Consider the following 19800-nt stretch of genomic DNA (forward strand, 5'->3'; position numbering starts at 1 on the left):
TTCCTAGCACAACGTTTCCACTTCCCAATGGCACAATAAGTGTGTCTTTCCTAGCACAACGTTTCCACTTCCCAATGGCACAATAAATGTGTCTTTCCTAGAACAACGTTTCCACTTCCCAATGGCACAATAAATGTGTCTTTCCTAGCACAACGTTTCCACTTCCCAATGCCCAATAAATGTGTCTTTCCTAGCACAACGTTTCCGCTTCCCAATGACACAATAAATGTGTCTTTCCTAGCACAACGTTTCGGCTTCCCAATGGCACAATAAATGTGTCTTTCCTAGCACAGCGTTTCCACTTCCCAATGGCCCAATAAATGTGTCTTTCCTAGCACAATGTTTCGGCTTCCCATTGTCACAATAAATGTGTCTTTCCTAGCACAACGTTTCCACTTCCCAATGGCACAATAAATGTGTCTTTCCTAGCACAACGTTTCCGCTTCCCAATGGCACAATAAATGTCTTTCCTAGCACAACGTTTCAGCTTCCCAATGGCACAATAAATGTGTCTTTCCTAGCACAGCGTTTCCACTTCCCAATGGCCCAATAAATGTGTCTTTCCTAGCACAATGTTTCGGCTTCCCATTGTCACAATAAATGTGTCTTTCCTAGCACAACGTTTCCACTTCCCAATGGCACAATAAATGTGTCATTCCTAGCACAACGTTTCCACTTCCCAATGGCACAATAAATGTGTCTTTCCTAGCACAATGTTTCGGCTTCCCAATGGCACAATAAATTTGTCTTTCCTAGCACAACGTTTCGGATTTCCAATGGCACAATAAATGTGTCTTTCCTAGCACAACGTTTCGGCTTCCCATTGTCACAATAAATGTGTCTTTCCTAGCACAACGTTTCGGCTTCCAATTGTCACAATAAATTTGTCTTTCCTAGCACAGCGTTTCCGCTTCCCAATGGCACAATAAATGTGTCTTTCCCAGCACAACGTTTCGGCTTCCCATTGTCACAATAACTGTGTCTTTCCCAGCACAACGTTTCTGCTTCCCAATGGCACAATAAATGTGTCTTTCCTAGCACAACGTTTCGGCTTCCCAATGGCACAATAAATGTGTCTTTCCTAGCACAACGTTTCCGCTTCCCAATGGCCCAATAAATGTGTCTTTCCTAGCACAACGTTTCGGCTTCCCATTGTCACAATAAATTTGTCTTTCCTAGCACAACGTTTCGGCTTCCCAATGGCACAATAAATGTGTCTTTCCCAGCACAACGTTTCGGCTTCCCATTGTCACAATAAATTTGTCTTTCCCAGCACAACGTTTCTGCTTCCCAATGGTACAATAAATGTGTCTTTCCTAGCACAACGTTTCGGCTTCCCAATGGCACAATAAATGTGTCTTTCCTAGCACAACGTTTCTGCTTCCCAATGGCACAATAAATGTGTCTTTACTAGCACAACGTTTCCACTTCCCAATGGCACAATAAGTGTGTCTTTCCTAGCACAACGTTTCCACTTCCCATTGTCACAATAAATGTGTCTTTCCTAGCACACCGTTTCAGCTTCCCATTGTCACAATAAATGTGTCTTTCCTAGCACAGCGTTTCCGCTTCCCAATGTCACAATAAATGTGTCTTCCTAGCACAACGTTTCGGCTTCCCAATGGCACAATAAATGTGTCTTTCCTAGCACAACGTTTCGGCTTCCCATTGTCACAATAAATGTGTCTTTCCTAGCACAACGTTTCCACTTCCCAATGACACAATAAATGTGTCTTTCCTAGCTCAACGTTTCGGCTTCCCAATGGCACAATAAATGTGTCTTTCCTAGCACAACGTTTCCGCTTCCCAATGGCACAATAAATGTGCCTTTCCTAGCTCAACGTTTCGGCTTCCCAATGGCACAATAAATGTGTCTTTCCTAGCACAACGTTTCCGCTTCCCAATGTCCCAATAAATGTGTCTTTCCTAGCACAACGTTTCCACTTCTCAATGGCACAATAAATGTGTCTTTCCTAGCACAACGTTTCGGCTTCCCAATGGCACAATAAATGTGTCTTTCCTAGCACAACGTTTCCACTTCCCAATGGCACAATAAATGTGTCTTTCCTAGCACAACGTTTCGGCTTCCCAATGGCACAATAAATGTGTCTTTCCTAGCACAACGTTTCAGCTTCCCATTGTCACAATAAATTTGTCTTTCCTAGCACAACGTTTCGGCTTCCCAATGGCACAATAAATGTGTCTTTCCCAGCACAACGTTTCGGCTTCCCAATGGCACAATAAATGTGTCTTTCCCAGCACAACGTTTCGGCTTCCCAATGGCACAATAAATGTGTCTTTCCTAGCACAGCGTTTCGGCTACCCAATGTCACAATAAGTGTGTCTTTCCTAGCTCAACGTTTCAGCTTCCCAATGGCACAATAAGTGTGTCTTTCCTAGCACAGCGTTTCCGCTTCCCAATGGCACAATAAGTGTGTCTTTCCTAGCACAACGTTTCCACTTCCCAATGGCCCAATAAATGTGTCTTTCCTAGCACAACGTTTCGGCTTCCCAATGGCACAATAAATGTGTCTTTCCTAGCACAACGTTTCCTCTTCCCAATGGCACAATAAATGTGTCTTTCCTAGCACAACGTTTCCACTTCCCAATGGCACAATAAATGTGTCTTTCCTAGCACAACGTTTCAGCTTCCCAATGGCCCAATAAGTGTGTCTTTCCTAGCACAACGTTTCAGCTTCCCAATGGCCCAATAAGTGTGTCTTTCTAGCGCAACGTTTCAGCTTCCCAATGTCCCAATAAGTGTCTTTCCTAGCACAACGTTTCCGCTTCCCAATGTCCCAATAAGTGTGTCTTTCCTAGCACAACGTTTCAGCTTCCCAATGGCCCAATAATTGTGTCTTTCCTAGCACAACGTTTCAGCTTCCCAATGGCCCAATAAGTGTGTCTTTCCTAGCACAACGTTTCAGATTCCCAATGTCCCAATAAGTGTGTCTTTCCTAGCACAACGTTTCAGCTTCCCAATGTCCCAATAAACGTGTCTTTCCTAGCACAACGTTTCCACTTCCCAATGGCCCAATAAATGTGTCTTTCCTAGCACAACGTTTCGGCTTCCCAATGGCCCAATAAGTGTGTCTTTCCTAGCACAACGTTTCCACTTCCCAATGACACAATAAGTGTGTCTTTCCTAGCACAACGTTTCAGCTGCCCAATGGCCCAATAAATGTGTCTTTCCTAGCACAACGTTTCGGCTTCCCATTGTCACAATAAATGTGTCTTTCCTAGCACAATGTTTCAGCTTCCCATTGTCACAATAAATGTGCCTTTCCTAGCACAACGTTTCCACTTCCCAATGGCACAATAAATGTGTCTTTCCTAGCACAAAGTTTCCACTTCCCAATGGCACAATAAATGTGTCTTTCCTAGCACAACGTTTCAGCTTCCCAATGGCACAATAAATGTGTCTTTCCTAGCACAACGTTTCCTCTTCCCAATGGCACAATAAATGTGTCTTTCCTAGCACAAAGTTTCCGCTTCCCAATGGCACAATAAATGTGTCTTTCCTAGCACAACGTTTCAGCTTCCCAATGGCACAATAAATGTGTCTTTCCTAGCACAACGTTTCCACTTCCCAATGGCACAATAAATGTGTCTTTCCTAGCACAACGTTTCCGCTTCCCAATGGCACAATAAATGTGTCTTTCCTAGCACAACGTTTCCGCTTCCCAATGGCACAATAAGTGTGTCTTTCCTAGCACAAAGTTTCCACTTCCCAATGGCACAATAAATGTGTCTTTCCTAGCACAACGTTTCAGCTTCCCAATGGCACAATAAATGTGTCTTTCCTAGCACAACGTTTCCACTTCCCAATGGCACAATAAATGTGTCTTTCCTAGCACAACGTTTCCACTTCCCAATGGCACAATAAATGTGTCTTTCCTAGCACAACGTTTCGGCTTCCCAATGGCACAATAAATTTGTCTTTCCTAGCACAACGTTTCAGCTTCCCAATGGCACAATAAATGTGTCTTTCCTAGCACAATGTTTCAGCTTCCCAATGGCACAATAAATGTGTCTTTCCTAGCACAACGCTTCCACTTCCCAATGGCACAATAAATGTGTCTTTCCTAGCACAACGTTTCAGCTTCCCAATGGCACAATTAATGTGTCTTTCCTAGCACAACGTTTCCACTTCCCAATGGCACAATAAATGTGTCTTTCCTAGCACAACGTTTCCACTTCCCAATGGCACAATAAATGTGTCTTTCCTAGCACAACGTTTCCGCTTCCCAATGGCACAATAAGTGTGTCTTTCCTAGCAGAAAGTTTCCACTTCCCAATGGCACAATAAATGTGTCTTTCCTAGCACAACGTTTCAGCTTCCCAATGGCACAATAAATGTGTCTTTCCTAGCACAACGTTTCCACTTCCCAATGGCACAATAAATGTGTCTTTCCTAGCACAACGCTTCCACTTCCCAATGGCACAATAAATGTGTCTTTCCTAGCACAATGTTTCCACTTCCCAATGGGGCCTTTTCCCAAGAGGTCTTTCCATTGGGAAGCCCAATACCCAATACTGAAGTACTCATCGGGAAGCCCAATACCCAATACTGAAGTACTCAACGGGAAGCCCAATACTGAAGTACTCATCGGGAAGCCCAATACCCAATACTGAAGTACTCATCAGGAAGCCCAATACCTAATACTGAAGTACTCATCGGGAAGCCCAATACCCAATACTGAAGTACTCATCGGGAAGCCCAACACTGAAGTACTCATCGGGAAGCCCAATACTTAAGTACTCATCGGGAAGCCCAATACTGAAGTACTCATCGGGAAGCCCAATACCTAATACTGAAGTACTCATCGGGAAGCCCAATACCCAATACTGAAGTACTCATCGGGAAGCCCAATACTGAAGTACTCATCTGGAAGCCCAATACCCAATACTGAAGTACTCATCGGGAAGCCCAATACCTAATACTGAAGTACTCATTGGGAAGCCCAATACCCAATACTGAAGTACTCATCGGGAAGCCCAATACTGAAGTACTCATCGGGAAGCCCAATACTGAAGTACTCATCGGGAAGCCCAATACCCAATACTGAAGTACTCATCGGGAAGCCCAATACCTAATACTGAAGTACTCATCGGGAAGCCCAATACCTAATACTGAAGTACTCATCGGGAAGCCCAATACCTAATACTGAAGTACTCATCGGGAAGCCCAATACCTAATACTGAAGTACTCATCGGGAAGCCCAATACCTAATACTGAAGTACTCATCGGGAAGCCCAATACCTAATACTGAAGTACTCATCGGGAAGCCCAATACCCAATACTGAAGTACTCATTGGGAAGCCCAATACCCAATACTGAAGTACTCATCGGGAAGCCCAATACCTAATACTGAAGTACTCATCGGGAAGCCCAATACCCAATACTGAAGTACTCATCGGGAAGCCCAATACTGAAGTACTCATCGGGAAGCCCAATACCCAATACTGAAGTACTCATCGGGAAGCCCAATACCTAATACTGAAGTACTCATCGGGAAGCCCAATACCTAATACTGAAGTACTCATCGGGAAGCCCAAAACCTAATACTGAAGCACTCATCGGGAAGCCCAATACCTAATACTGAAGTACTCATCGGGAAGCCCAATACCCAATACTGAAGTACTCATCGGAAAGCCCAATACCTAATACTGAAGTACTCATCGGGAAGCCCAATACCTAATACTGAAGTACTCATCGGGAAGCCCAATACCCAATACTGAAATACTCATCGGGAAGCCCAATACCCAATACTGAAATACTCATCGGGAAGCCCAATACCCAATACTGAAGTACTCATCGGGAAGCCCAATACCTAATACTGAAGTACTCATTGGGAAGCCCAATACCCAATACTGAAGTACTCATCGGGAAGCCCAATACTGAAGTACTCATCGGGAAGCCCAATACTGAAGTACTCATCGGGAAGCCCAATACCCAATACTGAAGTACTCATCGGGAAGCCCAATACCTAATACTGAAGTACTCATCGGGAAGCCCAATACCTAATACTGAAGTACTCATCGGGAAGCCCAATACCTAATACTGAAGTACTCATCGGGAAGCCCAATACCTAATACTGAAGTACTCATCGGGAAGCCCAATACCTAATACTGAAGTACTCATCGGGAAGCCCAATACCTAATACTGAAGTACTCATCGGGAAGCCCAATACCCAATACTGAAGTACTCATTGGGAAGCCCAATACCCAATACTGAAGTACTCATCGGGAAGCCCAATACCTAATACTGAAGTACTCATCGGGAAGCCCAATACCCAATACTGAAGTACTCATCGGGAAGCCCAATACTGAAGTACTCATCGGGAAGCCCAATACCCAATACTGAAGTACTCATCGGGAAGCCCAATACCTAATACTGAAGTACTCATCGGGAAGCCCAATACCTAATACTGAAGTACTCATCGGGAAGCCCAAAACCTAATACTGAAGCACTCATCGGGAAGCCCAATACCTAATACTGAAGTACTCATCGGGAAGCCCAATACCCAATACTGAAGTACTCATCGGAAAGCCCAATACCTAATACTGAAGTACTCATCGGGAAGCCCAATACCTAATACTGAAGTACTCATCGGGAAGCCCAATACCCAATACTGAAATACTCATCGGGAAGCCCAATACCCAATACTGAAATACTCATCGGGAAGCCCAATACCCAATACTGAAGTACTCATCGGGAAGCCCAATACCTAATACTGAAGTACTCATCGGGAAGCCCAATACCCAATACTGAAGTACTCATCGGGAAGCCCAATACCCAATACTGAAGTACTCATCGGGAAGCCCAATACTGAAGTACTCATCGGGAAGCCCAATACCCAATACTGAAGTACTCATTGGGAAGCCTGATACCCAATACTGAAATACTCATCGGGAAGCCGAAACGTTGAGCTAGTAAAGACACATTTATTGTACCATTTGGTAGTATGTTAGCAGTAGCACCCGCTTCAATCTCTTGGATTATTACTGCTATTGTGTGCCCAAACTATAATAACATAGTGCTATAATGTGTGTGTGTGTGTGTGTGTGTGTGTGTGTGTGTGTATGTATGTATGTATGTATGTATGTATATATATATATACACACACTTCTGTCATGTATGTAACATGGCTGGTCTAATAATAACATGATATATATATATATCTGCTGTAATACATATAACATGGCTGGTATAGTATATAACATGGCTCTTGTAATATATATTATATATACATAATACATATACTCGCAGTGTATATAACATGATGATGCTATGTGTGTATATATAAATAGAATATAACATGGCGGTATAGCGAGGGCCTTACCTCTCTTTTCCTCGGTGTCTCCGTCCCCCCCAAGGAGCTCAGGTCTCGGGGGACCTCCTCACCGAAACACACCCCGCGGACCTGCGGCCTTCTCCTTATAAAAAAAATCTACCGAACTAGGCCGCAAATCCCCGGCCTTTCCTAACACTCCCTCCCCCCACCGGGGGGGAGCACGCCGCCTCCTCCTCACAGCACGGGGGGGGGGGAGGGGGAGGATTTTAGCTGTACCCACTTCCAAACAAACGATTCTTTCTTTACCTGAGGAAAACACCGCTTTTACCTCAGAATTAATGACATTTTTACCTCAGAAATTAAAAGCAAAAAAAAAAATTACAAATGGCGGCGGTCGTGGAGGCCTGTGAAACCCTCCCGCCCGGGTTTAATCCGGATCGGAATTCGGATTACCGAAAAAAAAAAATCGGGTTTAATATATTTATATATATATATATATTTTTTTTTATATATTTATATATAATTTTTTTTTTTTTTTTGTCAACACGATAGTGAAACCGCTCGATATCTCGCGAGACCAGAGAGGGGAGGGGGAGAAGGGAGGAGGAGGAGCGTGCGCGTACTCTCGCGCGAGAAAAAAAAAAAGCCCGCCAAGGCTACTACAGAGGGACAGAGGAGGGGGGGGAAGAGCCTCTCGCGCGAGTCAACCAATCAGCGCGTTTCCCGCCTTGGCGAGGGGGGAGGGTGGGGGGGGGCGAAGATTGGGGGCTGGCTCGTGAGCAAAAAAAAAGCCAGAAGGGGTGGGCGGCCGCGCGCCGGGTTGTGGGAGGAGCCTCTCCGAACCAATCGCCGTCGTGCGTTACGTCGGTGGGAGTTGGTGGAAAAGGGTGGGGGGGGGGGAAGAGAAGTCGCTGGGCGGAGGTGTCGAACTGGGCAGGAGCTTCGCACAAGCGACAACCAATCAACGCGCTTCCCGCGCTGTTTGGGGGGGGGGGGGGGGGGGAAAGAAAGACGTGTCCGGTGATGACGGGGATTTGCTGGTAGAGGGAAGGGATGGACAGAGGCAGGCGGGTGCCGCGTCCCCCAGACACGTGTAGTGCATTTGACGTGCAACCTAACTTAGTTATATTTTTATATGACATCACTATTGTTTTACTATTACATCATCATGTCCTCATTATTACATTCAAATTCTCTTATTCAATTATTATATAATTATCATATATTTTCATTGGATTATAATTACCAGCCCTATAATTACTATAACCTCCCTATTTCATGAGGTAATAACAACAAAATGATACAATATCTCTTATTGTTATATTCAATCATTTTGTTATATTATAAAATGCAACCTCCTTGTATACACAATATTTTGGGTGTTAGTAAAATGGCCCATCTTGAGGTTCCCTTCGATTTAAAACGTTTTTTTTAAAAATCGTTAAAAAATCCTAAAATGATAAAAATGATTATTATTTTTTTGGACCCTCCAATTATGGGGTCCACACTTAATCCCTCTGCAAATCAGCCCGGCAGGGTTACCGGCGCGTGCTAAATCAAAATATCTGGAGACGTGTGTGAGGAGTTTTTTTCTTAATGTTGCCCGTGTGCTCCGCGGACTCGCACAGGTCTCGAGGTGCGTCCCACATACCGGAGTCCACATGGGCATTCCAAAAGTAAACTACAAATGACATTCTGCAGTTAATAAAATCCTTAGTGTTAAAATCTTCCCCCTGTAGTATAAGAGATGTTTTTGATCCTCTCACTGGAAGCGTGTGTACATGCTTTACACCTATGACCAGTGGTTGACAAATCACCCAAAAATCTACTCACCGAAACAAAAAAATCTCGCCACCTAGTCCCGCCCCCAATCCCGCCCTGCGTGGGCGGCCGTGAGGAGGTCGCCACGGGGTCAAATCCAGTCGCCACGGGCCTGTAGGTGAATGGATTTGTCGAACACTGCCTATGACAACCGTAAAAACCAATGGGTTTCGGTAGCCACTGGCGCGGTGTCTCAATCAGTTTCTTTCGGAATACACTCGGTGCAAAGTTTTTAAATTCGCAGCTTTTTAAAAAAAAAAAATCACTTTAGGACGGTCGGATAAATGGCCTTTCAAGACTGGTTCTTTTTGGACCAGGTGCCAGTGCTTGTTAATTATATTTTTGATTCTGCTCGCATCTCTGTTGTATTTTGTCACAAAAAGTATAGTATACTCATTACTCTCTGTAGCCCTTGATACGAGCATATTATCCCGATTAAGTATATTTGCTAGTCATTGCCTTTTCTATTAGGCCTGAATTATATTTCCTTTCAATGAATCTTGTCTTGAGTATATTTGTCTGATCTCTGAAGACCGCATCATCCGAACAGTTCCTGCGTATCCGCCTAAACTGTCCGAATGGGATGTTGTCGATCCACTGATGGTGACGACAGCTAGAATTCAATAAGAAGTTGTTCGAATCCACTTTAAAGTCTTGAGAACATTGTCTTCAACATAAATGGTTAAATCCAAAAAATCGATCTCTCTTTGGCTAAGTTGAGAAGTGAACACCACATTTACATTGTTATTTTTAATATACTGTAGGAAAGTGTTAAGCTCTTGCTCGCTCCCTTTCCAGATGAACAGCACGTCATCTATACACCGTCTCCAGAGGACAAGATGGGGGGATGTTCAGACCAGATAGTGTCTGTTTCCCAATTAGCCATAAAGATATTCGCATAGCTAGGTGCGAACCTGGTCCCCATGGCTGTCCCACATTTCTGGTGGTAGTTCACATCGTTGAACCAGAAAATGTTGTGGTCCAGGTCCTTTGGTTCTCTCTGGACCGTGGGGTCTTTATCAAAGGTCTTCCTCACCGCATCACAGCCATCTTTATGATTGATGGATGTGTACAGTGAGGTAATGTCACACGTCACTTAAAAAATAATCTTCCTGCCAGCTGATGCCTGAGAGTAAGTTTAATACTTGTGTAGTGTCAGGCAAGTGCGATCTGGACTCGACTACATACTTCTGCAAATAAAACTCGATGTACTCGGACAGGTTTGATGTTAGCGACCCTATCCCTGAGATGATTGGTCTTCCGGGCGGTTTCTCTAGGTTCTTGTGGATCTTGGGTAAGAAATACAATACCGCCATGGTAGGTTTGTCTCTCATTAAATAGTCACATTCCTTATCTCTTCGTATCCCCAGCGACTTCCCGCTATTCAGTATAAGTGGCAGCTCACTTTTGAATTTAGTTGTGGGATCATTGCTCAGTCTTTCATAGGTCACTTGATCACTAAGGATCCTGTCGGCTTCCTTGAGGTAATATTCTGTGTCCATAACAACTACTCCGCCCCCCCCCCCCCTTTATCTGCTTGTTTTATCATTATGGATTTTATCTTCTGAATTTTGCACATTGCATATTTTATCTTGCAAAATGTATATTGTATGATTTTCACGCAGTTCCATTTTTTGACCTTTCACATATCACCACCACCATCGTCAGGAGCCACGTCTCCGTGTAAAGTGTTTTAATGCCATAGATGAAATATTTTAGACATGTTGACGTACATTTCATCAATTTAGACGATGCCATGTAACAAAATTGTCTATTATTTAAGCCAATGCTCAGCAAGTGCTGAAGACTATGTCTTCATTTATGAAGATAGAGGTCACCCAAAGCATATTCGTGCTCGTCCGCTTTTCTCTTAATATATTTGAATCAGTATATATCACATGTTTTTTAACGTATGTTTTAATACGGTATAAAAGGTGCATCTCACTTTTAAATCTTATGAGCATTTTTAAATTTTATTAACATGGTACTGTTTTAAAGATGTACTATTTTCCCAGATTTTAATCTGGTCTGTAACTGTTTCATAAGCCTTTAATATACATCTTCTTTAACTGTGCATGTAATGTATTGTATAAAATGTATACCCTGTTCATTTATGAAACTGTATTTATAACCATGTATTTGTCATTTTAACTCTATGCCCAGGACATACTTGAAAATGAGATGTAACTCTCAATGTATGACTTCCTGGTAATTTAAATAAATAAATAAATTAGAACCAAGCAGGGTTACTATTACAGGTTTAATATGGTCTAACATACAGGACACCCACAAGCTCAGGGGCTTACAACAATTTGGCCTAAAAGGCCATTTTATTTAATACATATCTATACATGTATATTTAGGCACTGTACCGTGTATATGTTTTACTGGATGTGCACTGAGCTCTGTGTTTTATGTTATGTCTCTGGTTTTAAATTAATATGGTCTACTATGGTTCTATGGACATCTGTGTTATTTATCACACTTTGAAACCGGACCAATCACTGACTGAGCGGAAACGCTATGGACAGCAGCTAAACAGCATTAGCTGATTCGTCACAGCAATGTAGCTTGTCAGCAAATCAACAGAGAGGTATTTAAACCTCCTGAGGGACCACGCGCAGATTCACTGAGCCTGAGGAAGCAGAGGATTCTGCGAAACGCGTTGCTCTCATCTGCGTGGACTTTTGATACCCGACGGCCACCGTAGCTCTCTGGTCGAGCTGCGTTCCGGCATTGAATACCGGACGCGGAAGCAGGGACCCATCTGCGCCGCAGTGATCCTGGATTCTACTGTCACCGCCAGGGTTAAGCTTGTATGTGAGTTCTTGAATACTTTAGTGCAATAAATATATCTGCTTTTTCTAAAACAAAACAAACCGTATTCTCTGTGCACATTGCCTGGTTCTGTGGGACTTCCCCCGTGACTGGGAGAACTTACAGCCTCCATATACCGAAGCAATCAGCTGCAGACTCATTTGAGTACTCAGCTGTTAGAGGAACACTGTAAAGATACCACCTAGGAGATCCATGCTTACACATGGCCGTGTAAGGCTAAGGCCCCGGTAACTCCGCTGCAACGCGCGCCCGCGAGATTGGCGGCGCGTGCAGCCGATTCCCTGGTCTGCAGCTCACTGCAGACAGAGAGACCGGGGGGGGGGCGTGGCGGGGGAGTGACGGGGGCGCGGCCATGACGTCACCCGGCAGGTTCGCCCTCATTGGCTGAACCGCCGGGGGGCGTGCTGTATCGCTCGTCGCGAGTCCTGCTCTCAATTCTATTGAGAGCAGGAGCAACTCTCGCCCCAGCGCTGCAGCCCCCCCCCTCACAGCGTGCCTGGCGCCATTGAGGGGAGGGCTCTCGTCCGTGCAGCGTCCGCCACAGCGGACGCTGTAGTAGGCAGCGGGGTCAAGGCCTAAGAAGTACCATATATTCTATACTATCACCCTCATCTGTATCCCATCACTGTTGCTTTCTTAGCATCTGTGTGTTCATCTCACTATCTGTGATTGTTTCCGGTCTATTAATTATTGGTTATATATTCCATTTTGCGCTCCCCTTATCCCTCCTCTTTGTCCATCAAGTTCAACCTATGTTAAATGGAGAGGACACATCGTTATCCTATATGTGTAATTACACTTTGTTAACCCAGAGGAAGGCAAACACACAGCTCCAGTGACACATCATGGAGAAATACATTCCTTCCTCACCCCTTTTCTCAACTAATCAAAACGCACAAGTCTACCCCACGACGACTCTTCTCAGTCTTTGACTCCCTACTTGGACCACCCTCTGCTGCCTCTTCTTCCTCCTCCATCTCACCTCAGAACTTTGCTGACTATTTCAAGTGTAGCGGAGTCCCCCTTCAACCTGACAGAGGAGAGGGAGCTGCCCTGCATCTGCCCGCTGGTGCCCCCGAGGCTCAGTCGTATCGGAGGAAAGTTGCGGTGGCCATCTTGGAATGGCTCCGCATGTGAAGAAACAGGGACTACAATTCCCAGAAGCCTCGGGTGGGGATAAGTCACATGGGCCACCATAGCCAATGAGGCGTAAGCAGCCATTTTAGAGACTCAATATCCTCCACAGGGCAGGAAGCACACAGTCAGTCCTGAGGGAGCCAGCAAGAAGGACGGGTGTGTCCATGGAGCAAGTAATCCTCTGGATAAGGCCAGAAATTTGCCGAATTGCCCCAATCCCTACTTAGAGTAGTATTGTAGGGAAGGCCCTAGATAGGGACTCTCCCTCTTAGAGATCCACAAACTGCGCTGTCGGACGGACGTTCACGCAGCGACCTGCGGCCTTCGGACGAGACCGCACGTGACCACCACCTGCAAAGTGTGAGGGGATTTATGTCGGAGACCCCGCTGCGTGGAACCTGATCCAACTCTGCTCCACAAGTGTTCCCTGGTCAGGATCGTTGATCAGGAAGGCACCCACCGTGCACCTACAAGGGAGGTAGCGCTAACTCACACTTAGGTGGGATTGTTCTGCAGACCCCGGGGTTCTAGGTGCCCAGGGCACCCTCAGTACTTTGGGGGACCACCATTGATGTTAGTGCATTGCATCGTATTGATGTGATATATATTATCTTTGTTATACTGTAATACAATAAAGCAGTTATATTATACCAGGTTGTATAGTTGTTATTGGTTCCTATGAGGAGTCATCCCATTACGCTGGGATCCTCATAGGTGAAGGCGCTGCACCGTGAGATATAGTACCCCAGGCGCCCCAGAAGCGAAGGCTTTGGTCTCCTGTGAGCCTCACAGGTAACAGCAGCACGAATAATTGCCAGCAGTTTCCCATAGGGATAGGGAAAGGGGGTTACACAAGGAAAAGGTGGCATCCATACATCAGGACATCCGCTCTGTTTCCTCCCATCTTACACCTCTTCCTAACTCTCCTCCTGCCTTCCTTGACTATTTTTACACTGTCCCTCCCATCTCCTAAAACCTCTCGTTCCTACTATAATCCCTACGCTCACAGATTTTTAACTCCTCCCTCTACTCTGGTACATTTCCCTCCTTCAAAACATGCAGTTATACCATTACTCAAAAACAGCAAGCTTGATCCTACCTGTCTTTCTATCGGCCTGTCTCCTTCCTACATTTTGCCTCTAAAATCCTATAACGTCTTGCTCCATTTTCTCATCAGCTATTCTCTCCTAGACCCTCTACAATCTGGCTTCCGCACTGCTCACTCCACTGAAATAGCCCTCACTAAAATAACTAATGACCTCCATGCTGCCAAAGACAAATGTCATTACACTCTGCTCACATTACTCGACCTCTCTGCAGTATTTGATACGGAGGACCACCCTCTTCTCCTTCACATTCTCCATACTCTTGGCATCGCCTCTTACCTCTCCCATCATACTTTCACGAACATATACTCCTATATCAATTTCTCTGTGGGGGGTAGTCGTCCAGGGCTGTCTTCTCTCTATCCCCTTTGTATCCAAAGCCCCCTCCCACCTTAAACCTTTCTTACTGACTGCCCTTCCCCTCAATACCCGACTAGCACACTCTCTATCCACCTTTAAGACCCACCTTAAGACCCACTTTCTTAAAGAAGCATATGAGTAGCTCTGTGGCTGATACTATACACATGATACATAAAGCTTGGCCCCCTGCAGATGCACTTACCAGCACGCCCTCCTACTGTCTCTGTATGTTCCTCCTACCAATTAGATTGTAAGCTCTTCAGAGCAGGGACTCCTCCGAAATGTTACTTTTGTCTTAAGCACTTATTCCCAGGATCTGTTATTTGTATTATTTGTTATTTATAATATTGTCACGTGTATTATTACTGTGAAGCGCTAGGTACATTGATGACAATATATAAAGAAAGACACATTACCCCAGTAATGGCCATCAGATTTCTCCCTGGGTCACCGTCCTTCCCATGTTACTTATTAGGTATATCCCTGTATACCTTTCCTGTCTAACAAGGGGTCCAACCTTTCCTTACACACATCTCCTGTATCTGCCCTCACTGTCTCCATTGGGAATGTGTCCCGCACTGTAACTGCCCTTACTGTAAAGATCCCTTTCCTTACACATATCTCCTGTATCTGCCCTCAGTCTCCATGGGGAATGAGTCCCGTACTGTAACTGCCCTTACTGTAAAGATCCCTTTCCTTACACATATCTCCTGTATCTGCCCTCAGTCTCCATGGGGAATGAGTCCCGTACTGTAACTGCCCTTACTGTAAAGATCCCTTTCCTTACACATATCTCCTGTATCTGTCCTCACAGTCTCCATGGGTAATGAATCCTGCACGGTAACTGCCCTTACTGTAAAGATCCCTTTCCTTACACATATCTCCTGTATCTGTCCTCACAGTCTCCATGGGTAATGAATCCTGCACGGTAACTGCCCTTACTGTAAAGATCCCTTTCCTTACACATATCTCCTGTATCTGCCCTCACAGTCTCCATGGGGAATGAATCCCGCACTGTAACTGCCCTTACTGTAAAGATCCCTTTCCTTACACATATCTCCTGTATCTGCCCTCACAGTCTCCATGGGGAATGAGTCCCACACTGTAACTGCCCTTAATGTAAAGAACCCTTTCCTTTGTTACTGGGGAAATCTCCTTTCCTCCGACCTTAAGGGATGACCCCGTGTCATCTGTACCAGCCTTGGGATAACTAAATCTGTAGAAAGCACCTTGTATTGTCCCCGAATATTTGAATATATAGTTATATCGGGCAATAGGGTTACCAGGTGGCTTCTCGAAAAATACTGGACACAAATGGTGAAAGGTGCCACATGCTCCATGCGGTTTCATCCTCTCTTTGGCCTCACCCGTAGGCTCCCGACACCACCTCCTGATTTGCTGCATTACCCAGCGGTAGCATTACCCATTACCCAGCCCCCCCTGCTCGGAGAAATCATGCATCCCCCAAGCTGATCAAGTGACGGAGTCCAGACATGTAACACGGGTATACACATAAATGTCCAGCACTACCTGTAATGTTTTACTGAACAGAGTGTCCACATACAGGACCGTCCAGTTCAACACTGGACACCTGGCCACCTTACGTGACAGTGGCAATAAGCACATGTGTACCTATTTTGATATATGGAATTATATGGATTTGGGTAAAAAGGCAATCAGCCAGATATGACCCCCTTAAACATGTCACTGCCATTAGTATACATTTCCCCTAGCAGGGACTGACCCCTTAAACAAGTCACTGTACAATAACCTATTCCTCGAGTTTCCTGGAATGGGAGTAACACTAAGACATACTTACCGTCACGTTATTGGGAGTTATAGGGTCTGGATGGGAGTAACACTAAGACACACTCACCGTCACGTTATTGGGAGTTATAGGGACTGGATGGGAGTAACACTAAGACATACATACCGTCACGTTATTGGGAGTTATAGGGCCTGGATGGGAGTAACACTAAGACATACTTACTGTCACATTATTGGGAGTTATAGGGTCTGGATGGGAGTAACAACTAAGACACACTTACCGTCACGTTATTGGGAGTTATAGGGACTGGATGGTAGTAACACTAAGACATACTTACAGTCACGTTATTGGGAGTTATAGGGCCTGGATGGGAGTAACACTAAAACATACTTACCGTCACGTTATTGGGAGTTATAGGGTCTGGATGGGAGTAACACTAAGACATACTTACCGTCACGTTATTGGGAGTTATAGGGACTGGATGGGAGTAACACTAAGACACACTTACCGTCACGTTATTGGGAGTTATAGGGTCTGCATGGGAGTAACACTAAGACATACTTACCGTCACGTTATTGGGAGTTATAGGGTCTGGATGGGAGTAACACTAAGACATACTTACCGTCACGTTATTGGGAGTTATAGGGACTGGATGGGAGTAACACTAAGACATACTTACCGTCACGTTATTGGGAGTTATAGGGACTGGATGGGAGTAACACTAAGATATACTGTACTTACCGTCATGTTATTGGGAGTTATAGGGTCTGGATGGGAGTAACACTAACATACTTACCGTCACGTTATTGGGAGTTATAGGGACTGGATGGGAGTAACACTAAGACATACTTACCGTCACGTTATTGGGAGTTATAGGGCCTGGATGGGAGTAACACTAAGGCATACTTACTGTCACGTTATTGGGAGTTATAGGTACTGGATGGGAGTAACACTAAGACAGACTTACCGTCACGTTATTGGGAGTTATAGGGCCTGGATGGGAGTAACACTAAGGCATACTTACTGTCACGTTATTGGGAGTTATAGGTACTGGATGGGAGTAACACTAAGACATACTTACCGTCACGTTATTGGGAGTTATAGGGACTGGATGGGAGTAACACTAAGACATACTTACCGTCACGTTATTGAGAGTTATAGGGACTGGATGGGAGTAACACTAAGACATACTTACCGTCACGTTATTGGGAGTTATAGGGACTGGATGGGAGTAACACTAACATACTTACCGTCACGTTATTGGGAGTTATAGGGACTGGATGGGAGTAACACTAAGACACACTTACCGTCAAGTTATTGGGAGTTATAGGGCCTGGATGGGAGTAACACTAAGACATACTTACCGTCACGTTATTGGGAGTTATAGGGCCTGGGTGGGAGTAACACTAAGACATACTTACCGTCACGTTATTGGGAGTTATAGGGCCTGGATGGGAGTAACACTAAGACATACTTACCGTCACGTTATTGGGAGTTATAGGGCCTGGATGGGAGTAACACTAAGACATACTTACCGTCACGTTATTGGGAGTTATAGGGACTGGATGGGAGTAACACTAACATACTTACCGTCACGTTATTGGGAGTTATAGGGACTGGATGGGAGTAACACTAAGACATACTTACCGTCACGTTATTGGGAGTTATAGGGCCTGGATGGGAGTAACACTAAGACATACTTACCGTCACGTTATTGGGAGTTATAGGGCCTGGATGGGAGTAACACTAAGACATACTTACCGTCACGTTATTGGGAGTTATAGGGACTGGATGGGTGTAACACTAAGACATACTTACCGTCACGTTATTGGGAGTTATAGGGCCTGGATGGGAGTAACACTAAGACAAATTTACCGTCACGTTATTGGGAGTTATAGGGCCTGGATGGGAGTAACACTAAGACATACTTACCGTCACGTTATTGGGAGTTATAGGGTCTGGATGGGAGTAACACTAAGACATACTCACCGTCACGTTATTGGAAGTTAACCCAACAATATCCTACAATAATGTGACATTAGGATCCAGCCCTAAATCTGTTATGACAATAACATTATACAGTGCAGCATGTTCCAAACACATTGAAACCACGAATCACAGCCAACTAATAAATATAAATACCACTTAAAATGCTTTATTTAAACTCTGCTCAACCAGTAACAATGGCAGTGTCGTCATATTAACCCTTCCCCTTCCAGTGTTGTTTGCATTGAAGGGATTTAAGAGCAACAAAAATGTAATGCACCAACGGGTCACGTCAAACCCCGCACGGGGGGGGGGGGGGGAGGGGGGAAATACATCGTAACTCTCCGCAGTGCATTACAAAGCGTAGCGACCTACGTTTCTCCAGCAACAGTCTTGACCTCGCCTCAGCGTTTGCGGGCGTCTCTCCGGCGCTTGTCCGGGTTAATATAAAAAACGCCCTCTGCAAAATAGGAGCCGCGGTTTCTTCAAATACAGGTCTGTCCGTGAGCAGGGCTGCGGGCTCTGCACTTCTTCAAACCCCGGCAGTGCTGTAAAGGCCGTGCCATACGACGGGCAGAAGCTTATAGGAGGTCCATGTTAAAAGTGGGTAAGAAGACAAAAAAAAAGGGACACACTGTTTGTGCTCATTTGCATGTCACTACCCAGAATCCCTAGCTGCAGTGGAAGCAGAGTATGCAGAGAGATAATGGGGAAGGGCGTGTCCTCACAAGTCAGATTTCTATTTACCGTTTAAAAAAAAACTTTAAATACAGAAAAATTCTGTGCTTGATTTCGGCCCGTTAAATCGGGGGGGCGGAGTGTGGAATAAAAGGCACCGCACAGGCGGCAGCGGACGCCTCTGCTCCCCAACTCCGTCTTATAGGTTGTGCGTTGCGTAATAAGAGTCAAACCCCTCGTTGTTGTATACACCGATCGGCACTGGGACGGGCAGTCGCGGCACTGGGAAAGGTCCCCGGCTTCCCGCCGCTGAGTCACGGGGCTCGGTTGCCCTGCTGCGCCGCGTCCCGCGGCTTGCGGTACTTGCACTGGATCCACACTCGGTACATGGTCAGCTGCTTGCCGCGGTTCACCTGCAACCGGCGATCGGCCACGTTCTGCACCGTTTCCAGGCCGGCGCTGGTGAACAGAACGCCAAGCTCATCTGGGGGTGAGGGGGGAAGAGAGAGCGGGAGGGTGTTAATACCGGAGAGGTCCATGTGTAAGGAGAGGAGCGCTGATATATACTGTATCACCCGGCCCCTCTCCTGTGCTAATCACTAGTTCCCTGTGTAAGGAGCGCTGATATATACTGTATCACCCGGCCCCTCTCCTGTGCTAATCACTAGTTCCCTGTGTAAGGAGCGCTGATATATACTGTATCACCCGGCCCCTCTCCTGTGCTAATCACTAGTTCCCTGTGTAAGGAGCGCTGATATATACTGTATCACCCGGCCCCTCTCCTGTGCTAATTACTAGTTCCCTGTGT

At 45.3% G+C, this 19800-nt stretch overlaps 2 protein-coding genes across 2 annotated transcripts in view; both read right to left on the reverse strand.

The window, feature by feature from the left end:
- LOC142485329 (serine/threonine-protein kinase tousled-like 2) overlaps positions 1 to 7895 on the reverse strand; it is a gene marked incomplete at its 3' end in the record, with an annotated part of 69683 nt that extends 61788 nt beyond the window's left edge. Inside the window, 1 exon segment of the mRNA XM_075584382.1 lies at positions 7347 to 7895.
- Positions 7896 to 18461: 10566 nt separating this feature from the next.
- The window catches only part of LOC142485328 (tRNA N(3)-cytidine methyltransferase METTL2-like), a 38291-nt gene continuing 36952 nt past the window's right edge, over positions 18462 to 19800 (reverse strand). Inside the window, exon 9 of the mRNA XM_075584381.1 lies at positions 18462 to 19476. Within this exon, the coding sequence (XP_075440496.1) occupies positions 19307 to 19476 (170 nt within the window). The 3' untranslated portion in view covers positions 18462 to 19306. The remainder of the gene's footprint in view (positions 19477 to 19800) is intronic.

Source organism: Ascaphus truei, unplaced genomic scaffold (genome assembly GCF_040206685.1).
Source record: "Ascaphus truei isolate aAscTru1 unplaced genomic scaffold, aAscTru1.hap1 HAP1_SCAFFOLD_559, whole genome shotgun sequence".
Taxonomy (NCBI): Eukaryota; Metazoa; Chordata; class Amphibia; order Anura; family Ascaphidae; genus Ascaphus; species Ascaphus truei.